The 21,344-nt window shown below is 29.6% G+C and overlaps 1 protein-coding gene across 11 annotated transcripts in view; it reads right to left on the minus strand.

Moving 5' to 3' along the window:
* pum (pumilio) overlaps positions 1-21,344 on the minus strand; it is a 560,122-nt gene that overhangs the window by 212,309 nt on the left and 326,469 nt on the right. For 2 of the 11 annotated variants that reach the window (XM_065514318.1, XM_065514326.1), the window contains exon 1: positions 1,892-2,141. The exons of 6 other annotated variants lie outside the window; for them this stretch is intronic. In XM_065514318.1, coding sequence (XP_065370390.1) covers positions 1,892-2,035 — 144 coding nt within the window. In that variant the 5' untranslated portion in view covers positions 2,036-2,141. Of the gene's footprint in view, positions 1-1,891; positions 2,152-21,344 lie in introns of those variants that run through there. 3 more of the 11 variants (XM_065514311.1, XM_065514343.1, XM_065514334.1) reach the window with 3 other exon arrangements.

Raw genomic sequence — 21,344 nt, forward strand, 5'->3', positions numbered from 1 at the left:
AAATATTTTATTTAATATATTTTTAAGAAAATTATTATTATCTTTTCTTAAGAAAATATTGTTAGAATCTAAGCAGTTTTTTCAAAGCAACGATACGAGAAACTTTTTCAGACGTAATATTGTCTGGCCGGAATCTGATCAAATTTTAAAAGAAAAGATTACCAGAATCTGAGCAACTTTACAATTTTTTTTTTTCTGAATCTGAACAAGTCTTATCATAATTGAATGATCACAATAAAGATATTTAGGGAATACGAAGAACTTTTCTAGAGAAAAAAATCGTTTCTAAAAACCAAATTTTCAGAAACTGTTCTAAAGAAACGATGATCATAAGATTGTCAGACTCTGAGCAACTTTTCTAAAGAAAAGATTGTCAGACTCTGAGCAACTTTTCTAAAGAAAAGATTGTCAGACTCTGAGCAACTTTTCTAAAGAAAAGATTGTCAGACTCTGAGCAACTTTTCTAAAGAAAAGATTGTCAGACTCTGAGCAACTTTTCTAAAGAAAAGATTGTCAGACTCTGAGCAACTTTTCTAAAGAAAAGATTGTCAGACTCTGAGCAACTTTTCTAAAGAAAAGATTGTCAGACTCTGAGCAACTTTTCTAAAGAAAAGATTGTCAGACTCTGAGCAACTTTTCTAAAGAAAAGATTGTCAGACTCTGAGCAACTTTTCTAAAGAAAAGATTGTCAGACTCTGAGCAACTTTTCTAAAGAAACGATTGTCAGACTCTGAGCAACTTGTCTAAAGAAAAGATTGTCAGACTCTGAGCAACTTGTCTAAAGAAAAGATTGTCAGACTCTGAGCAACTATTCTAAAGAAAAGATTGTCAGACTCTGAGCAACTTTTCTAAAGAAAAGATTGTCAGACTCTGAGCAACTTTTCTAAAGAAAAGATTGTCAGACTCTGAGCAACTTTTCTAAAGAAAAGATTGTCAGACTCTGAGCAACTTTTCTAAAGAAAAGATTGTCAGACTCTGAGCAACTTTTCTAAAGAAAAGATTGTCAGACTCTGAGCAACTTGTCAGACTCTGAGCAACTTTTCTAAAGAAAAGATTGTCAGACTCTGAGCAACATTTCTAGAGAAAATATTGTCAGATTCCGAGTAACTTTTATAAAGTAATGATTGTCAGATATGGACCAAATTTTTTTAAGAAAATATTGTTGAAGTTGTAGCAATTTTTCTAATGAAAATATTGTAAGATTTTGAAGAACTTTTCTGAAAAAAATATTCACAGCAACTCAATAAATTGTTTAATGAAGAATGTCAGAGATTCTATGTAGCATCTGATCAATTTTTCTGAAGAAATCCTTTTTAGGATCTGACCTACTTTTCTAATGAAAATATGACCAGAGCAACTTGAACATATAGCCAGAGAATTTTTCCTAAGAAAATATTTTTTGAATCTGATAAGCTTTTCAAAAGAAAATATCAGACCTTGAGAAACTTTTTTTAAAAAAATATTATGAGACTCTGAGCAGCTTTTGAAATGAAAATATATTCTCAGGCTTTCAGAAATTTTCCTAAAGAATTGACGGAAATTTTCTAGAGAAAATACTCCTTTGAATCTTAAAAATGTTGCGTTAATTTTTTATAGAGATATTTGGAAGAAATTATAACAAATTAACATTAAAATTGTTCAGCACATATCACTTGATATATAAAAAAATACAAGAAGGAAAGGCAACAGAGAAATACAATAAAAAAGGTCCACAGAAAAACAATCAATCAAACAGGTCTAGTTCAGCAAAAAAAACAAAACAATAAAATACATCTCATAGGAAAACAAAATTTCTTTTAAATATCTCTCCCAAAAGAAGAACAATAAAACTCCAGCAATAAATAAACACTTGTTGTTTTTAAAAAAAACGATTTTGTTCAGGAAAACTTACAATATGTTCCTTAAGTTCCTTAGAGCGTAGTGGTCCCAACCATTGATGTAATCCAATGTAACGTTTTTGTACCATTTTTAAAGCGGGCGCACCCTGGGCATAGGGGCCACCCAATAGGGCGGTGGCTGTTTCTAAAACCACCATGTTTGACAGTTAATTTTCTGGGTTTTAAGGCGAAAAAAAATAATTCAATAATTTTTTGGTGTAAGTTATTTTTTGTTTGTGGATGTTTTAATTCTTTGATAAAGTTTAAATGGTTTTATATGCAACTTCCGGTGTTGTTTGATTGTAATAAATAATTTCTTTTTGTATTATTTTCTTTGTTTTGCTGTTTTATGTTATAGTTATTTTTTAATATTTTGATAAAACTGTAAACACTTCTTTTGTTAATTTTATTTTTAAATACATATAAATGAATACTTTTTTAATTATATTTCTCTTTGTTTTTTGCTTTTTTTATCAACTTGCAGTTGCTTGAAATTGTTGCTACTGATGGTTGCTGTTATTATGAATTGTGTGTTATAAGCTGGATTTAATCCTGTGCGCGAACAAAAAAAATAGCGGAGTTATTGTTGGTATTGTATCCTGGTTGTAATTTTTTTTGTTTTTTTAATCCTGCAATGCTTGTGAGTCTTGAAACAAGCAAGTCATTTTCATTCATTCACTATGATAATGGATTTTTGTTGGTTGTTGCTGTTGTTTATTTTGTAATAAAATGTGACACGTTTCAGTTTCACAGAATATTATTTATCCTCTCGGTTTTAATTTTTGTATTTTTTTTTGTTTTTGTTGTTAATATTTAAAATCCACTTTATTTAATTTTCAACATAAAATCTTTTTAAATGGCATTCAAGCACGTAATACAAACACTTCTGCGTTTAATAATGAAATTCTGTGTTGGTTTTCGCAATTTATTTTGTTTGTAATCAAGTTAAATTAAGCTTAAAATATGTTTAAATATTTCTTTTAGCATAAATTTAAGGAAACGAAATTGTTGCATACTTTTAGGTGGCCAAAGAAAATGTTGTGGTTTTTGCCGTAAATCACTTTTATTTAAAATTGAAACACTTGAGAAAAATTTACCAGTTTTTGTGCACTTTTTGAAAAATGTGTTATACTTTTAGGCGCTTAACGCTTGAGGATAGAGTAAATTGTGTTTGGTAGAGCTTTTGAAAACTTTATAATTGTTTTGATGCTTCTTTTGAAGGTTTTATTTTTAATGTTGCATACTTTTAGGCGGTTATAAGTTTAGATTTTTTTTAACTACAAAAGGTTATTTTTGCAAAAATTGTCTGCCAATTACAGTGAATATTCTCAAAGGTTTGCGTTGGTATTATATGTTTAGATTTGAATGCTTTTCGTGGTATTAAAATTTGTTTTATACAGAATTAAAAAATAACGGAACTATTACTTGGTCTTAAGTTCTTTTAAAATGTTTAGTTTTCAAAGAAAATTTTTCATATGAAACTAACTAAACTATTTTTCAAAGTATATTTTTAGCGGTCTTCACTAGCTTTTTTATATTTTGTTAAATGTAAAGAGTTTTCAGAGATATTTAAGAAAATTTGTTTTTTTGAAACGAATTCAACAAGTGTGTTTTTAGGCGCTTTCAGCTGTTTCTTTTAAAGAAAATCTATGCTTAACAAAAGATTTTTTAAATAGTTTCATGTATTTTTGACAATTCTTAAACAGTTTTTTAACTTTTGAAAGTATAATTTTAGAGTTTTGAAATTCTTTGTTTTTGTTTGAGATTTTAAATATTTAATTATTTTTTTTTTACTTAAAGGGATATTTGATTTTAATTATACAAATTTAGGCACAATATGTTTTTGATTTGTTTGCTTTACAATAAATTCAATATTTTTTTTTTAAATTTAAATATTAACTTTTAATTTATTAATAAGAAACCAAAAATTTGGAAAAATATATTAAAAAATTTTAGATTTATTTTCTATTCAAACACTGGTTTTCTTGCGTAAATATTATTCCATATAATTAATTTTAAAACTTTTTTTTAATTATTTTTTTCAAAAATTACTTTTTTTCTTTATTTATTTGAAACAAAAAATTAAAAACGAACCCGTCGTCACGTAAAATTTCTCTTAGATGCGAACCGTAATGTTCAATGTTCCATCGCGAACTGAAGTTAAGCCAAAAGATATTTTTTACAAATGCGTTTGAAAAATCAAAACACACAAGAACAACGCCACACACCAAAAATAACTGAATACATTTTCAAACGTTAAGAGCAGAAACAGGGCCACACAAATTCTCTTAAGCCAGCACAAAGGAAACCCAAAACACATGTCATTCTATGTAAAAAGAAAATTCTGAGAAAATTTCTACGAATTTTCTTTTCGATAAGTGTAGAGTTTTTCCACAACAAAAACAGCAAAACGAGACACACCCTCTCTGCCAGCTAAATAACCAGCTCTTTGCTCTCTTAAATTAAATTTATTATGGTGGTTAAAACAAATCAAAACAAAACTGTTGCTTTCAAGTGGAGACTTTTATTTGCTCCACTCACTCTCTTTCACTCTATCACACATATCCCCCTAAAAATTAGTCTCTGTTATGATTTTTATATGTCTCCCCTAAGCATGCCCAGTTTGAATGAAATTACTCTTATAACCAAATATCTCGCTCTTTAATTAGTTAATCAGACAACCAGCGTTACCATATGTCAAGTTTTCCCTTTTTTTGCAAGGTTTTTGAGATGCAAAAAGTTTTATTTTTTTAAAAAAAAGTTTTTTGGAAAATTGTAAATTTATGATATCAATAAGTTGAACCGTTTATTTCAAAATGATGTTCCCAAATTCATTTACTAAATATGGTAATTGATTTATTTAGGAGCTGAAGTGTCTCCACCACTAAATTCACATAAATTATCTCAGTCCAATTATATGTACGAATTGGGTTTTGAAATTTTAGTATGTATGTAGTTAAAAAAAGTTTTTTTGTTGAAAAAAAAGTTTTTTTTTTAGAAATAAAAAGTTTTCTTCAAAAAATTTATGGCAACACTGCAGACAACTGAAAAAACATCTCTTTGAGAATAAATGTAACCAAAACAATATTTTATTTATATTTTCTTTATGAAAATTGCCAGTCTGCAGTTGCCAGTTAACAGGTTGGTGGTGGTTATTGCTTGGTTTACGCTGCCCGTTCTACACAGCATGTGCGTGTGTTTGGCTACGAGTCTTTAATGCTTCAATGCCTTAACTGCTTTAGTTTTGAAGTTATTACCTCAGGGCATTTTTTTGCTTTTCATTTTATTTTGTTTATCTTTAATGCAATAATAAATAGTACAACAAAAAAAGAAATAAACTACCGAGAAAAGAACTGAAAATTGTAACAACATCTTGTAGTACTCGTGGTAGTTTTATATAAATATAAATTCAATTACAACAGCAGCAAAGAAAAAATTAATTAATTTTTTATTTATGTATGAAACAAAATACGAGCAACAAGTTGTCTAGAATTGCGGCAAAATAATACGTAAAAATAAATGAACAATTCTTGGAAAATAATTGTTAAAACAAGAAGGGGAAAAAGAATACATAATCAGAATTACCATAGTTCAAATAAAATTTTCTTTGCAGAATTAATATAAATTCCGAGAACAGTGTAACCAAACGTATGTTAACTATCATTAAATTACTCACACACTCTACAAAAGTTATTAATTAATGTACCCGGAAGTAGGTAGCTACAATCATGTTTTAAAATACACATTAAAAATCTCGCCTAAAACTAGGCAAAAGAAATTTATTTTTACATTAATATGGAAAATCCATAAGTATGTTGGCGTCTATTTATTAGACTTGTGTGTGTGTGGGAGGAAATTGTCATCTTTTAAATCATCAGAATGAAAATTATGTTTATTTTTGAAGTATGTACAAACAAACTTTTCTACTAAATAAAAAATTAAAAGAGTTTATCTTTTTTAAACGAAGAATATATACATATAAAATGCTTGTTTTTTTAATTTTCTAGCCTCAAGGAACTAATTGCACATTTTAACTTCCTATATTTCAGCAGCATAAAATTGTCAATTCAATACAATACGAAATTTCAAAAGCTGTCCTCTTGACAAAATGCCTGGATTCTAAACTTCAGATATAACTTATCGAATATAAGCCCAGGATATATTTTAACAATCTTTACTTTAAAATAGTTGCTCAGAACTGACTATATTTTCGTTAGAAATCTTGAAACTGACAAACTTTTCATTATAAAACTTGTTCTTCAGAAAAGTAGCTCATTTTGTAACAATTTATTCTTTAGCAAAATTGCTTAGATTGTAACAATACTCAGAGTCTAACCAAGTTTTTTTTAGAAAGTTACCAAGTTTTTTTTACAAAAGTTGCTCAGAGTCAGATCAAGTTTTCTTTACAAAAGGTGCTCAGAGTCTGATCAAGTTTTCTTTAGAAAAGTTGCTCAGAGTCTGATCAAGTTTTCTTTAGAGTCTGATCAAGGTTTCTTTAGAAAAGCTGCTCAGAGTCTGATCAAGTTTTCTTTAGAAAAGTTGCTCAGAGTCTGATCAAGTTTTCTTTAGAAAAGTTGCTCAGAGTCTGATCAAGTTTTCTTTAGAAAAGTTGCTCAGAGTCTGATCAAGTTTTCTTTAGAAAAGTTGCTCAGAGTCTGATCAAGTTTTCTTTAGAAAAGTTGCTCAGAGTCTGATCAAGTTTTCTTTAGAAAAGTTGCTCAGAGTCTGATCAAGTTTTCTTTAGAAAAGTTGCTCCGAGTCTGATCAAGTTTTCTTTAGAAAAGTTGCTCAGAGTCTGATCAAGTTTTCTTTAGAAAAGTTGCTCAGAGTCTGATCAAGTTTTCTTTAGAAAAGTTGCTCAGAGTCTGATCAAGTTTTCTTTAGAAAAGTTACTCAGACTTAACTGTACCCAAAACCGGTCAACCGGTTTTTTCATCTTTGTAAACTCGAACGGTTTCGGTTTTTTTAACTTTTAGCTTTTTTGACAAACCGGTTTTAGTAAGACGGTGGACCTGTTTTAATGAAATATATTTTCTAAAGCTCATTCAAACATATTTATGAAAATCTTTGATACCATTTTTAAAAATATTGATTTATTTTATAGAAAATTGTAGTATTTGACAACATATTTTAAAAGATATAAAATGATTGTACAACGAATTCAAAAATGCTAAATTTCCATTAAATAAAAATTTAATATAAAACGGTGAACCGGTTTTTTAAATTTGTCGGTTTTTTGGACACTCTAGTTAACTGCCTTGCAACGACTTTCTGTATAGCCCTCATACTACTCTTATATTATTGAAATAAATTCCCCGAATTTAAGGCACGCTAACTATTACCATCAAAATAATTTGTCACCTTATTGAGAGACTAAACATTAGAAAAATCATATAAAACCATTAATAATAAAATCTATTGTCTAATGGTTTCATAAATCTTTTCCTTATAGAAACAGCAAAATTTGGAAATAACTTTATTATAAAAGAATAACTAAATTATATGAAAATATAACAAAAAGAAACATCTAAAACCCTTTTTAGTATTCTTTTTCTTTTCAGTTTTTTTTTCTTTTTGGTTTGTTACCAAAAGGTAAATGACTTTTAACGTAAAAACTCTTTTAAGCTTTTTAGATTTATATTGTAGTTGTTTTTCTTTTTTTTTAACGTATTTTGTTATTTTATATTAAGTTACTCGCACAACAAGAACAACAACGACAAAATTGAATATAATTTCGTACAATAGAGAATCTTTTTATATTGTTGTTGTTAGTTTTGTGTGTCTATATTTGCTTCATCCATGTATAGAATAGAATGTTTACAACAACAACAAGATTTAAAGTAAGACTTAATATTATAAGACAAAAGACAAAGATATATAACTGGCAGATACAAAACATACTTAGTCAAGTTGTACCCAACAAATATGGTTAGAATAAAGAAGGTATGAATTCATTCCTTCCTTCCTTCTGTTACTACATGTATTTAGCCAATGATCAGTTAAATAATGAAGCAAAAAAATAACTATAGAACTGGGTAAACATTCACAATAGTAACCAGGGTTTTCAGAATTTTGTTCACCTTCTTAGTCTAATTCTATGTTCGAAATTGTCAACATTTTGCTTAAAAAAAATTAGCCAAAAATCACCAAAATATATTTTGACTTATATAAGCACCTAAATATAAACACTTTTTCCGACTATTGAGCTGTAAATGTAGCATGATTGCATGTTTTACTACAACATAATAATATTCTGAACCCCACTTTTAGGAATCACTCTATCATTCATGGAAATGACTTAGAAACATTTTTAAACACAGTTACATATAATAATGAATTACTAATATTTCACTATATACATATGTATGTATCTGGGATATCTGGTTCACCGCCAAAGACGTTTAAAAATCTCCACGGTTGTACAGAAATCACCACATCCGATAGCCCTGATAGTAAGTAGCAGATAGAAGCAACATCATTATCATCTTTTGCTCTATAAAACAACAAAAACTTCTTTATTTCCTCTCTTTCTGTTTGTAATTTTCTTTCTCAAAAACAATTACTAAATAAAACCCAACATAGATGTTTATGTTGGCTCAGAAAGCTTTGCATTTATTAGATTTTTGTACCCAGTCTTTACCAGTTGTTGGTTGGTGAATGTATATTTTCTACAAAGTTTATAGATCTTTAGCTTCTTAATCGAAACCAGTTTATTACAGACAAGTCTAAACTACCGTTAGTTTTTTCATCTTGCCAATTTTCAATGTTACAGAGAAAATGTGTAAAAATAATCATACATTTTTTAGCTCTTGTCTTTATTGTAATAATTTTTTGCTCTCAAAGATTTCCAGTGAGCATTGACTTATTTTTAAACACTCGAAGAAAAATGGTGATAATATATGAAAATTTCCATTTTGTTACTCAGGTTCTGATAAACTTTACTCTAGTTGATCTAATTCTGGCTATTATATCTTCAGACATGTAGATCAGATTCTGACAATATTTACTTTAGAAAAGTAGATCAGACTGTGAGAATATTTTCTTTTCAAAAGTTGATCAGACTCTGACAATCTTTTCTTTAGAAAAGTTGCTCAGAGTCTGACAATCTTTTCTTTAGAAAAGTTGCTCAGAGTCTGACAATCTTTTCTTTAGAAAAGTTGCTCAGAGTCTGACAATCTTTTCTTTAGAAAAGTTGCTCAGAGTCTGACAATCTTTTCTTTAGAAAAGTTGCTCAGAGTCTGACAATCTTTTCTTTAGAAAAGTTGCTCAGAGTCTGACAATCTTTTCTTTAGAAAAGTTGCTCAGAGTCTGACAATTTTTTCTTTAGAAAAGTTGCTCAGAGTCTGACAATCTTTTCTTTAGAAAAGTTGCTCAGAGTCTGACAATCTTTTCTTTAGAAAAGTTGCTCAGAGTCTGACAATCTTTTCTTTAGAAAAGTTGCTCAGAGTCTGACAATCTTTTCTTTAGAAAAGTTGCTCAGAGTCTGACAATCTTTTCTTTAGAAAAGTTGCTCAGAGTCTGACAATCTTTTCTTTAGAAAAGTTGCTCAGAGTCTGACAATCTTTTCTTTAGAAAAGTTGCTCAGAGTCTGACAATCTTTTCTTTAGAAAAGTTGCTCAGAGTCTGACAATCTTTTCTTTAGAAAAGTTGCACAGAGTCTGACAATCTTTTCTTTAGAAAAGTTGCTCAGAGTCTGACAATCTTTTCTTTAGAAAAGTTGCTCAGAGTCTGACAATCTTTTCTTTAGAAAAGTTGCTCAGAGTCTGACAATCTTTTCTTTAGAAAAGTTGCTCAGAGTCTGACAATCTTTTCTTTAGAAAAGTTGCTCAGAGTCTGACAATCGTTTCTTTAGAAAAGTTGCTCAGAGTCTGACAATCGTTTCTTTAGAAAAGTTGCTCAGAGTCTGACAATCGTTTCTTTAGAAAAGTTGCTCAGAGTCTGACAATCGTTTCTTTAGAAAAGTTGCTCAGAGTCTGACAATCGTTTCTTTAGAAAAGTTGCTCAGAGTCTGACAATCGTTTCTTTAGAAAAGTTGCTCAGAGTCTGACAATCGTTTCTTTAGAAAAGTTGCTCAGAGTCTGACAATCGTTTCTTTAGAAAAGTTGCTCAGAGTCTGACAATCGTTTTTTAGAAAAGTGGCTCAGAGTCTGACAATCGTTTCTTTAGAAAAGTTGCTCAGAGTCTGACTATCTCTTTTTTCTTCCAGTAAACAAACTAAATTTCGCATTCATTTATTGATTCTATAGTCATATTTAAAAATGTTAAACATTATTAATGCATTATTTACGGTAAGATTTCCTGTAGAAATATCAAGACAATCTCTGCTTCTTAAGCGTCCACCACATCCTTAATCTTCCACTGCATTTACTACTGTCCAAACACTCAAGTTGTATTTGGAGCACAACAAACTACTTGTGTACGTACAACTTACTACAAGATTTCAACACGTGAACTTCAATTATCTATTTTTATTTTTTATATTTCTGATGCCACTCTGATCACAGTTAAATGGCCACATGTTGGTTGGTTAGTTAGTTGGTTGGTAAGACAAGAAGGCAAACAAGAAAAAGACATTTGGAACAACACATGTCTATAACAATTTAAGGCAAACAATAATCGAAAAGCACAGCAACTACAACCATTTGTACTTCTTAGTATAAAAAGGCAAAAGTCTAAAGTGTATGACTTGAGTAGCTGTGCGAAAGTGTATCTGTATCTATGGATTTATAAATGTTGTCATATCTAGTGGATACATTCAGTTTTTTCATAGTTTTGTCTTCAAATGCATTTGATTTTTTACAAATTGCTTACATTTTTCCCTCTGAGAAGTGTTTTTTTTTTCGAGGTAATTTCTATTTTCATGTTTGTTGCTTCAAGATCCAATGTGCTCAGTGTATGATGACAACAACATCCAGTCATGCTTAATAATTTGTATAAATATTGGTTATTGACCGACCACATGAAGTTGCTCTTTTTCCCCAAAGTTCATTATCTCTGTTGTCATTATTATCATTATTTTTATTATGATCATTGTCATCATCATCATCATTATCATATTTAACCATTTATTATAAGGGTGTTTAAATTTAATCACAGATTTCTGTCGTTTGTTTTATTTTAAAATTGAATTATGCGGGTGTTATCTTGATTTCAAATTGGTTTGCATAACGTTTATATTAATAAAATTCTGTAAAATTTATTCAAATGTTTAACAAATCGAGTAATGTAGAAACATTAATATTATTATGTTGGTCATCTGTTTAACAAATGTCACAAACATTTTATCTAAATAGAAAATAGAAGGGAGTTTGGTTATTCATATAGTATGGTAAGCAATAGATGTGGCTTCAAAACTAAATCAAAATTGAACTTGTAGATTATGTAGTTTAAAAGTTATTTGTAAATTTTTTTGAAATTTTTAAGTTTTTTTTTAATTTTCAAAAATTTGTATTTTTGAACCGGGAACTATCTGGAGTCAAAAAGTTCTCTATTTGATATTTAATTACAATATATTATAACTGTAGTAAATGCCATTGAAATTGAAATGACTGAATGCCAATTATGGTGAAGAGTACAATAAGAAGTAATTCTTAACAAAAAGCTTCACAAAGAATTTAAATGCATCATAACATAAAAGTATAAATCTAATACTTTCTAATTACCTTAAAAACAATTCAATATTTAGAGGGGAAATTACCTGTAAATAGAAAAGAGAGAATTTAAAAATTAGTCAGTTATAATATAATTATAATAAAAACAACCTAAAATTATTAACAAATTCAAAATAATCAATGTATTATTTGTTGCCATTGCATTCTCTCTTCCTATAATCCATAAATACATCCCATTAGCACGTTTTATCTAAACTGTCAAATTTTGGGTTAACAAATCTTCGGCAGGAACATGTTCCAATGACATAATAAACTGATAGATTTTAAAAATAATAATAAAAACAGAATTGGAACACGTTTCATTATTCAATATTGAAATTATATTCAATATTGAATTATTTTCCATAGTTGTTGTTGTTACTTTTTACCACAAAAGTCACGCTTTAATTAGATGTCAAAAAACAAATTAACACAATAATTAAAGGTGACTTCAACGATTTTTGTTTTTTTTTTGCACAAGGAAACAGACAAATATTTAAAAAACCAGCAAAATAACAAATTAATAACATAAATTCTAATTATACAGAAATTATTAATGATATTAAGCTAAAATAATAATTCAGAATGTATTTAATATAGAATTATTAAAAAAAAAGAAAAAAATAGGGGAATGACATTTAATTTTATAAAATTTCAAAATTAAACTCATCACCCGAATTGAAAACAACAAAATTAACTGAAACACAGTCATAAAAAAGAGAAATGAACACGTTTTTCACAACGTTTTGAAAACAAGAACAAATATCAAAACAAAACTCTCTTTGGAAACTTCTCACACGTTTACGTCTTAAGCCTGGCTTACAGCTGAGAATAAACACAGTTCTGTTCAAGTCAAATTGTGTAGAAATACAACAACACACTAAGAAAATCGTATTTGTACAACAAACCAAAAGCAGCAATACATTTCTACTTTCCAGTCAAACTACTTTAAGTTCGTTCACCGCGCTACTTACACGATCAACAGGCCAGAGTAACAACAAAAATAAAAACAAATATAATGGTATAAAGACAACAACAACAATACGAATATGTAAATAAGACAAAAGCCGAACTTATGCTATCCTACACGAACAATGATGGATGACCTAATAACGAATATTCAAATTCAGGTGGATACATACAGGATTTACTAGTGACAACTGCATTTATTGGAAGTCGAATGTAAATCATCAGCTGCGATTGCACAATAAATTTAGTTCGGGGCGTTCAACTGGAGATAAAATTTAATCAAGTGCTTACAATTCTATCAATCTTTTCCCTAAAAAAGTTGTTCAGAGTCTCTAGAAAAATTGCACAGATTGTGACAATCTTTTCCAGATAAAAACTGATTAGAGACTGCTATTAATATCTTTTGAAAAGTTTCTCAGAGTCTGACAATATTTTCTTTTGAAAAGTTCGGAGTCTGACAATATTTTTCTTATTGCGATTTTAATTGATATTCTAATATAAGAGCGATTATACAGTGTAATCTAGTCAATCTGACTTAATATTCTCGCAAATTTGAGTATTTATTATTTCATTCCTAGCAGTTAAAATTGTTTGTTTTTACAAAAAAGCATAAACTGGGTCCGATCAATCATTTTGAACAACATCGAGATAAATCCTAATGTTAAATTTCTCGAATTTATTATTCTGTATAGAAAGATAAGCATCGTCAGGTGATATTATCTCGTGTACGGGGGCCACTGGTAAAATCTTAAATCTACTTAACTCTATTACTTTTATAGTTCTAATCAATAGTTAAGGTTTTATAGAGCTTTCTGTTACTTTGTTCGAATCTCCATCTAGCACACTTTTGGACACCTTTCTTGTGCTCTTCAATTATCTTTTAACAAGAGCCCAATATCTCTCCACTGGCCTTAGCTCCTGGCAGTTTGGAGGATTTGCCTCTCTTGGTACAAATACCACATTATTGTTCTTGCCAAATTAGGCCAAAAATAATAGGACACATTAAGAAGTCTTATAATTAGAAGCATCCTCTTTTGTAAACATTCCTTGATGTAAATTTCGGTATTTATAGAGCCATTTGTAACAAATTTTTGGCTTCTTTTGCCGCAACTGCATATTGCTTGCCATACGAAGAACTTTTTGGGAAAATTTTCTGCTTTTGGGTCCTAAACTTTTCTAAAACATTCCCTCGAGCATCAGAAACATAAAAATATTGACACGGAAGCTGGGAAAAATTTTCCAGAACATACGTTTCGTCATCCATTGTGACTTCAATTTCCGTGATCTGTCTTTGGCCTCTAAATTTTTAGCAGAGTTCCTGTCAGGAATTTTTTGAGTCTTGTATGTTTTTAAATGCTTTCGTACCAAATAGTAGAGTTGGGTTGTTCATGAACGTACAAGTTCAATTGAACTATTCAGTTAAGTGATCAGTGTGAAAATGTTCAGTCTTCTTGTTCTTTTTTTATTCACCTTATTCTTTTTGTTCGTGTGACATTTCTATAGAGTTCTGTTAAGTTGTTTGAATTTTATTAAATCACCTGCTTATTTTTATCCAGGGACCGTAACAATTATGACATTTATAATAAAAATCACAACATAATTGTTATTTTCTGAGTTTTATTTTTTTTGTCAGAAATAATTGTTATTTTCTGATTTTTATTTTTTTTGTCAGAAATAATTGTTATTTTTGATTTTTATTTTTTTTTGTCAGGAATATTTGTCAGACTTTGAGTTTTATTTTTTTTTGTCAGGAATATTTGTCAAACTTTGAGTTTTATTTTTTTTGTCAGGAATATTTGTAAGACTTTGATTTTATTTTTTTTTGTCAGAAATAATTGTTATTTTTTGATTTTTATTTTTTTTGTCAGATATATTTGTCAGACTTTGATTTTTATTTTTATACCCTTCACCACGAGTGGCAAGGGTATATATAGTTTGTCATTCCGTTTATAATTTCTACATTTTTCATTTGCGACCCCACAAAGTATATATATTCTGGATCGTTATAGATAGCGAAGTCGATATCGCCATGTCCGTCTATTGAAATCAACTGTATGTTGAAATCAACTTTCCGTAGCCCCCAAATAACTTACAAACATGATTGATACGTCAATATATCGGGAATTCTTCCGGCTCGGTTGCCATTTAAAATCGAGAAAATCGGCCCACAAATGGCTGAGATAACGGGACAACCTCGATTTTTGGCCTATTTTTGATCTATATCTGGATAACTAAGTCATTATGACAAAAAAAATTTTTTGGAAACAAAAAAATTTTTGACAAACAAATTTTATTGGTAAAAAAAAATTTATGACAAAAAAAATTTGTTGTTAAAAAAAAATTTATGACAAAAAAAATTTGTTGGTAAAAAAAAAATTTATGAACAAAAAAATTTTTTGTTAAAAAAAAAATTCGGGTTAAAAAATATTTTTCCCGATTTTGACCCATTGTAGGTCAAAGCCTTATATACATACATCGTTGCAATGGACTTTGAAATATCTATCATTAGATATCCATAATGCCTATATTAATGACTTAGTTATCCAGATATAGATCAAAAATAGGCCAAAAATCGAGGTTGTCCCGTTATCTCAGCCATTTGTGGGCCGATTTTAAATGGCAACCGAGCCGGAAGAATTCCCGATATATTGACGTATCAATCATGTTTGTAAGTTATTTGGGGGCTACGGAAAGTTGATTTCAACATACAGTTGATTTCAATAGACGGACATGGCGATATCGACTTCGCTATCTATAACGATCCAGAATATATATACTTTGTGGGGTCGCAAATGAAAAATGTAGAAATTATAAACGGAATGACAAACTTATATATACCCTTGCCACTCGTGGTGAAGGGTATAAAAATAAAAATCAAAGTCTGACAAATATATCTGACAAAAAAAATAAAAATCAAAAAATAACAATTATTTCTGACAAAAAAAATAAAAATCAAAGTCTGACAAATATTCCTGACAAAAAAAATAAAACTCAAAGTTTGACAAATATTCCTGACAAAAAAAAATAAAACTCAAAGTCTGACAAATATTCCTGACAAAAAAAAATAAAAATCAAAAATAACAATTATTTCTGACAAAAAAAATAAAAATCAGAAAATAACAATTATTTCTGACAAAAAAAATAAAAATCAAGAATTTAAAAAGCATGTTATTTTATGAAATTATAGTTAAAAACAATCAAAATGGTATGCTTGACTTGACTCTCCGATATTATCCTGTGATGGCTTTTTTCCTTAGAAATTTCAAGAATAATTATTATTTTCGGTCCCTGTTTTTATCATTATTAAAAATTCTGCCAAATTTGTTTCCAAAAGCAGTTGGCACCTGTTCAAATGCAAATACATTCATGGAGAAATCGTTCAATCACTTAGTTCAGTCAAACACCGCAGAATAAAAATGAACAACTGAACACAAAGAACAAACTTGTTCTTTTATTTGTTCTGAACATAAATGAAGAATCATTAAAAAGAACGATTATGCCCAACTCTACCAAATAGTCCGAGTACTAAGCTAACCGGACTGTTTTACTACCGGATGTCTTAGGAGCTCTTTTGAAAATGAATTTGGACCATTCCTTCTACCTGAACCAGGTTTTTTATCAACGGACAAGATCTTCCGATACTGTTTAATGAAATCGGAATCAGTTTGACGGCAGAGCTTTGATTGTTTGACCAACTTTTTGTAGGAACAAGTTGGGTTTTGTTGAAAATATTTAATAATTTTAGTACGCACTATTTTCTCGTCACTCATTTTAATCAGATTAGCAACAAATTAACATAATTAACATTAAACATAATAACTGACATATTTTTTAAAGGTAACTTGATTAAAAAAAAAAATCAAACAATATTTGGGTTAAAAGTTTTAAGGAAGAACGTGTGTTAAGGTTTTTTCGATCTCACTCATTATTATTAGCATAATACAATTTGTCTGTGGAAAAGATGGAAGTCAGATCCATAGAGCAAACAGAATTAAAGATATTACTGATTCGCTACACAAGCCAAAGTGCTAAGGCACCAGAAAGCTATTTACGAGCTGAGTTTTCGTGCTGCTGTTAAAAGAGTAACTGATAATGATGGATCTTCAATACCGACTATTTTAAAAGGATGACCAAATATTTATAGACTGCTATCCTTTAAACATAATAATTATTTGCAATGTCAAAGGTATTCCCTAGATATATATTGCCGTAATAAGGGGTTTCAGCGAATCTCAATAAAAATAAGTCTCCTGAACATGATTGGAATAGCTTGTGCATTAGTCGATCTAAAACTACCGATATTTGTTACTTTTTTCGTTCAGAAAAGTATTTCTCAAAATCATTACTTTACGGACGAAAAGTGAAAGCATAGATTTTTGCGAATCTGCCATTAAAAGCAATTCGGGACACATTTTTCGGTAAAATAGTAACCGAAAGATGACAGACTGATGTGGTTAGTGTATTCCACACATGACACATTATTGTCCCAACTAATAATGCCAACTCTTTAATAGAAGTGAACTTACTACAACTGCAATTGTTGGAAATTTAAAATAATGTTTATTTGCTCGCTTTTTTTATATTGTAGTGGCATGTAAGTAGAATGTTGAATGTAGCATGAACAACGTACGTATGATGATGTTGTATATACAAACAACTGAGTGTCTTCGAATGGATGGGATGGTGTTCTTTTATTACTTCTTAACGTTTTCTTTTATTATTGCTATTGCTATTGATGTTGTTGTTTTTTGTTTTTGTTTCTGATCTTTGTAGCTGGTTAATGTTAATGCTTACCTCATTTTTCTTAAAAGATTTACAACAAACATAATGGTTTATTTGTTAACATTCTTATTTATACATTTGTTTTTTCTTCATTTGTTTTTTACCAAGAAGTTAATGATTATTATTACCATGGTCAAAAGGAAAAGACGTACAAACAAATAAGGCTTAAAACCATAATAGTCTTTGAACGCCAAGACCACAAATAATACAAGTATTTCCAAAAAATAAAAATAAGAAGAAATGAACAAAAAGAATAAAGTGAAATACATATTTAAACTGACCTAGCTAACTTTTAAGTCAAGAAAGACTCTCTCTCTCTTTATAGTAAGCATTTTATCCCAAATAGTCCTATAAAGCAATAAGCATTTGATCTTATTTATACATAGTAGTTCTCGAACTTCCCAGAATTTTAGAGGACCTTGGAAGCACCTAAGATAAAATTAAAGGCGCTTCATAGATGCAGTAGTGTAAGAGAATAAATGATCAATTGTAAGCTAGAGCAGTAAAGTTGTCATGGTTTTATTTACACAATTTTTTTATAAAATGAACGGCCCTAAACTGATCTTCAGTTGTTTACTTTTTCCCTCGCCCTTTGTTCTCCATTTTTTATGACCAATTTTACGCCTCGTTAAATGGTTTTTAAATTGAATAAGAATAACCACCATCAAAGTCATCTACATGATCATCATCACCAAATGTGTGGTTGTAATCGTCAATTGTAGCACCTCCAAGCGATCACTAGAAACGCTTGTCAAACGTCAGTCACCGTGAACTGATCTACAAATTAAATACAATGATTTTCAAAACAAAAACTCATTCGTTTTTTTTATTATTTCTTTCCATAAAAACAAAGTAGTATTCCAAACACAACGATTCAAAAATGTATGTTTAACTAAAAAGAAAAAATCAAAAACCAACTTCATGTGCTCGTATTAAATGTTCCATAAACACGATCTAAATACCTGCATGAATTTTAAAATGATGGTTCTATGCGAACATATCAGAAGCGTAGCAGTAGTGCGAGTATCATATCAGTGCCACCACAACTAAATATTTTGAATGTGTGTGCATGTTGATGATGCCACAACAAAATCTTTTGTTTTTGTTGTGGATTCGAATCTGTTGTGGCATGAATAGAAAATGCAGTCTTTAATTTTATGACTCTTTTTCTTTTGTATCATGCCACAAATGCGTATACATTTGTTCATGGTTGTAGAGGCAACTTGAAAAAGTTTAATACAGCAACAAAATCTATATTGGGTTAAGTGTATATTTGGTTTGTTTTAAGGTGTATTTGTTTGTTTTTTTTTTGTATCTACTTAATGTCACTGATTAAAAACTAATTGATATTTAAAGGTGTGAGGTGTGACATAAAAAAGAACACTAGGTATTCTTAATGGATAAAAAAAATGTTGTGACCGTAGTAAACCAATTGAAAACAAAGGTGATCTAATAAAAGACAATAAAGGACGAAGGCCTCAGTAGCCAGTTCCTAATTTCTAATATTGATATGTAAATTTAATTTGCTATTAATAAATAAAATAATAATAATAAGACAATAGAAGCTCTTGAAGAATTTCAGTGACTGGGTTTATTAAAAAGATACTTAACGACTCTCTAATAACAGCAGTTACATTTTACTGAAAATTGGCCCTTTATTGGTCCTATTATTGTAGAGTATCAAGAAGAGGAAAACCATTAGGTCACCCGACCAACTCGAGATCACATCAATCAAATCATCTCAAGCTTCTCACGTTCGTCTTCAGCAGATACTTGGGTCTTGCGAGAAAAAGTCAATCAGCAATTACCAGATCCTTTAAATCATTATGACAATTTCAGCAGAAGTTTTTATATGGGAGATTCAATCTTCTAGTGTACATCCAACAAGTACAGATTTCTTCCGTTTTTCAAAAATGACAAAGCAACCGATAGTTCTGATTAGATTTTTAGAAATTTTCTGTTACCTTTGCCACACTCTAATTGCACTAAGTTTCAGTAGAACTTCAGATTTTTATAAATTTAATGCAAGAATATCACGAATACGGAAAAATATCAGAAACCTACTGTGTTTGTTATTAAAGACCGACCGTTTATTCCGTTTCGGATTAGGCTAAAATTTGAACCAATATACATATGTATATAATCGGGAAAATGTTGGCCGAATACCGAAACTTTTATGAATAAACAAGTAAGAGAGCTATAGAGCTATTATACTTCAAAATACAAATTTTAAATATTTTTAGGAAGACATTTTTTCCCCCAAAGTTGTTTTTTTCATTTTTTGGAAATTATTTTTTCGAATTGTTATTTGAAATTTTTTAAATTTAAAATTTTTTTTTTTAAATTTAAAAAAAAAAATTTTTGTTTTTTAAATTTTTTTGGTGAAAAAAAAATTCGGGTTAAAAAATGTTTTTTCCGATTTTGGCCCATTGTAGGTCGAACTTACTATGGTCTTATATACGTCTATGCCAAGGTCTTTGAAATATCTATCATTAGATATCCACATTGTCTATATTAATGACTTAGTAAACCAGATATATGTAGGTCAAAAATCGAGGTTGTCCTGGTTTTTTCCTCATATCTCAACCATTTGTGGACCGATTTACCGGATTTTAAATAGGAAACTTATCGAAAGCATGTCTGACAGAATTATTGAAGATTTGGATGCCGAAGATTTCTGGGGTCTTCAGAAAATAGATTTCAACAGACAGACGGACATGGCTTAATCGACTCCGCTATCTATAAGGATCCAGAATATATACTATATATTTTATAGGGTTGGAAAATGATATTGTGGAAATTACAAACGAAATGACAAACTTATATATAACCTTCTCACGAAGATGAAGGGTATAAAAACATAGATTACGATATTTTAAAGGAGAAACAAATTACGAATATAAAAAATAAAATCCAATATTTTATAAAATGTTTAGTTTAATTTTTAGAACTTTTTTTATTAATTTTAATTACATTTAATTGAGCTTTAGATCTGTTTTATAAAGTAATATTTGTCTTTTATTTCCAATATTTCGCTACTCCTCTGTATATCATCTTCAACTATAACTACAAAACCTATAACTCAACTCTACATAAATTGCAATCGCAAAAAACTTCGCTCCATAAAAGCAGTTGGATGAAAATTACAAAAAATATCGATGGAAAAAACATAATAGCGACCTATAGTGCTCGTCGTTGACACCTGCCAGCCCAAATTGTTCGGGATGCATTGGACGCTCTTTGATATCATGTGGATTGGTGTTGCACCAAATTCGACAATTTTGTTTGCTGACGTACCCATTCATCCAGAAATGGGTGAAGCGCGGTGAACGTTGCCCGAACAGATCCATTTTGATAAAACTATTTTATCGTTTGCAAGGGATTTGGGGATTTGACAAAAAATTCGACAGATGTAGCTTCAACAATATGGCCCATATCAACTGTCAAAGTTTGGAAGTCCCTATTGGAAGACCATTTACCTAAGAGCAAGAAGAAAATATACATTAAGTTTTCAGTCCAATTCCCTAGACGGTGGACCAATCTGTGGATATGCCCACATGTGAAAGCAATACAAAATTCTCCTTATTATCAGTTTTACATTATTAGGCCAAGTGCTTTTTAAAACATATTGTAATGGCAAAGAACATTTGACACAACCCTCCTGAGTATTATTTTTGTAATACCACAAATTTTCAATTTTAAACATTTCAAATGTCATAAGCAGCAACAGCTTTCCTCTTGTCCTAATTTCTCTTGTTTTTTTGGGTTTAAGTAATTTTTGTTTCTCTCGTTTATTGACAAATAGTCAATAACAACAAAACACATACATACATACGTACGTACTACATATTTACATTTATGAAAATCTCTCAAACGAAATAATGTTAATTTGAAAGCAATCATTGAACTACAAACACCAGTACTAAACTAATAGCCCCCATCTACACCTCTTGACCACTCCAGCTAATGACACCTGACACATAACATGTAGTGGGGGTTTTGTAAACAATGTAGTTATCGTTTATGAAATGATGAGATGTCAAACATACAGAACAAATGTCAATTA

The sequence above is a fragment of the Calliphora vicina genome, chromosome 1 (assembly GCF_958450345.1).
Source record: "Calliphora vicina chromosome 1, idCalVici1.1, whole genome shotgun sequence".
In the NCBI taxonomy this organism is placed as follows: Eukaryota; Metazoa; Arthropoda; class Insecta; order Diptera; family Calliphoridae; genus Calliphora; species Calliphora vicina.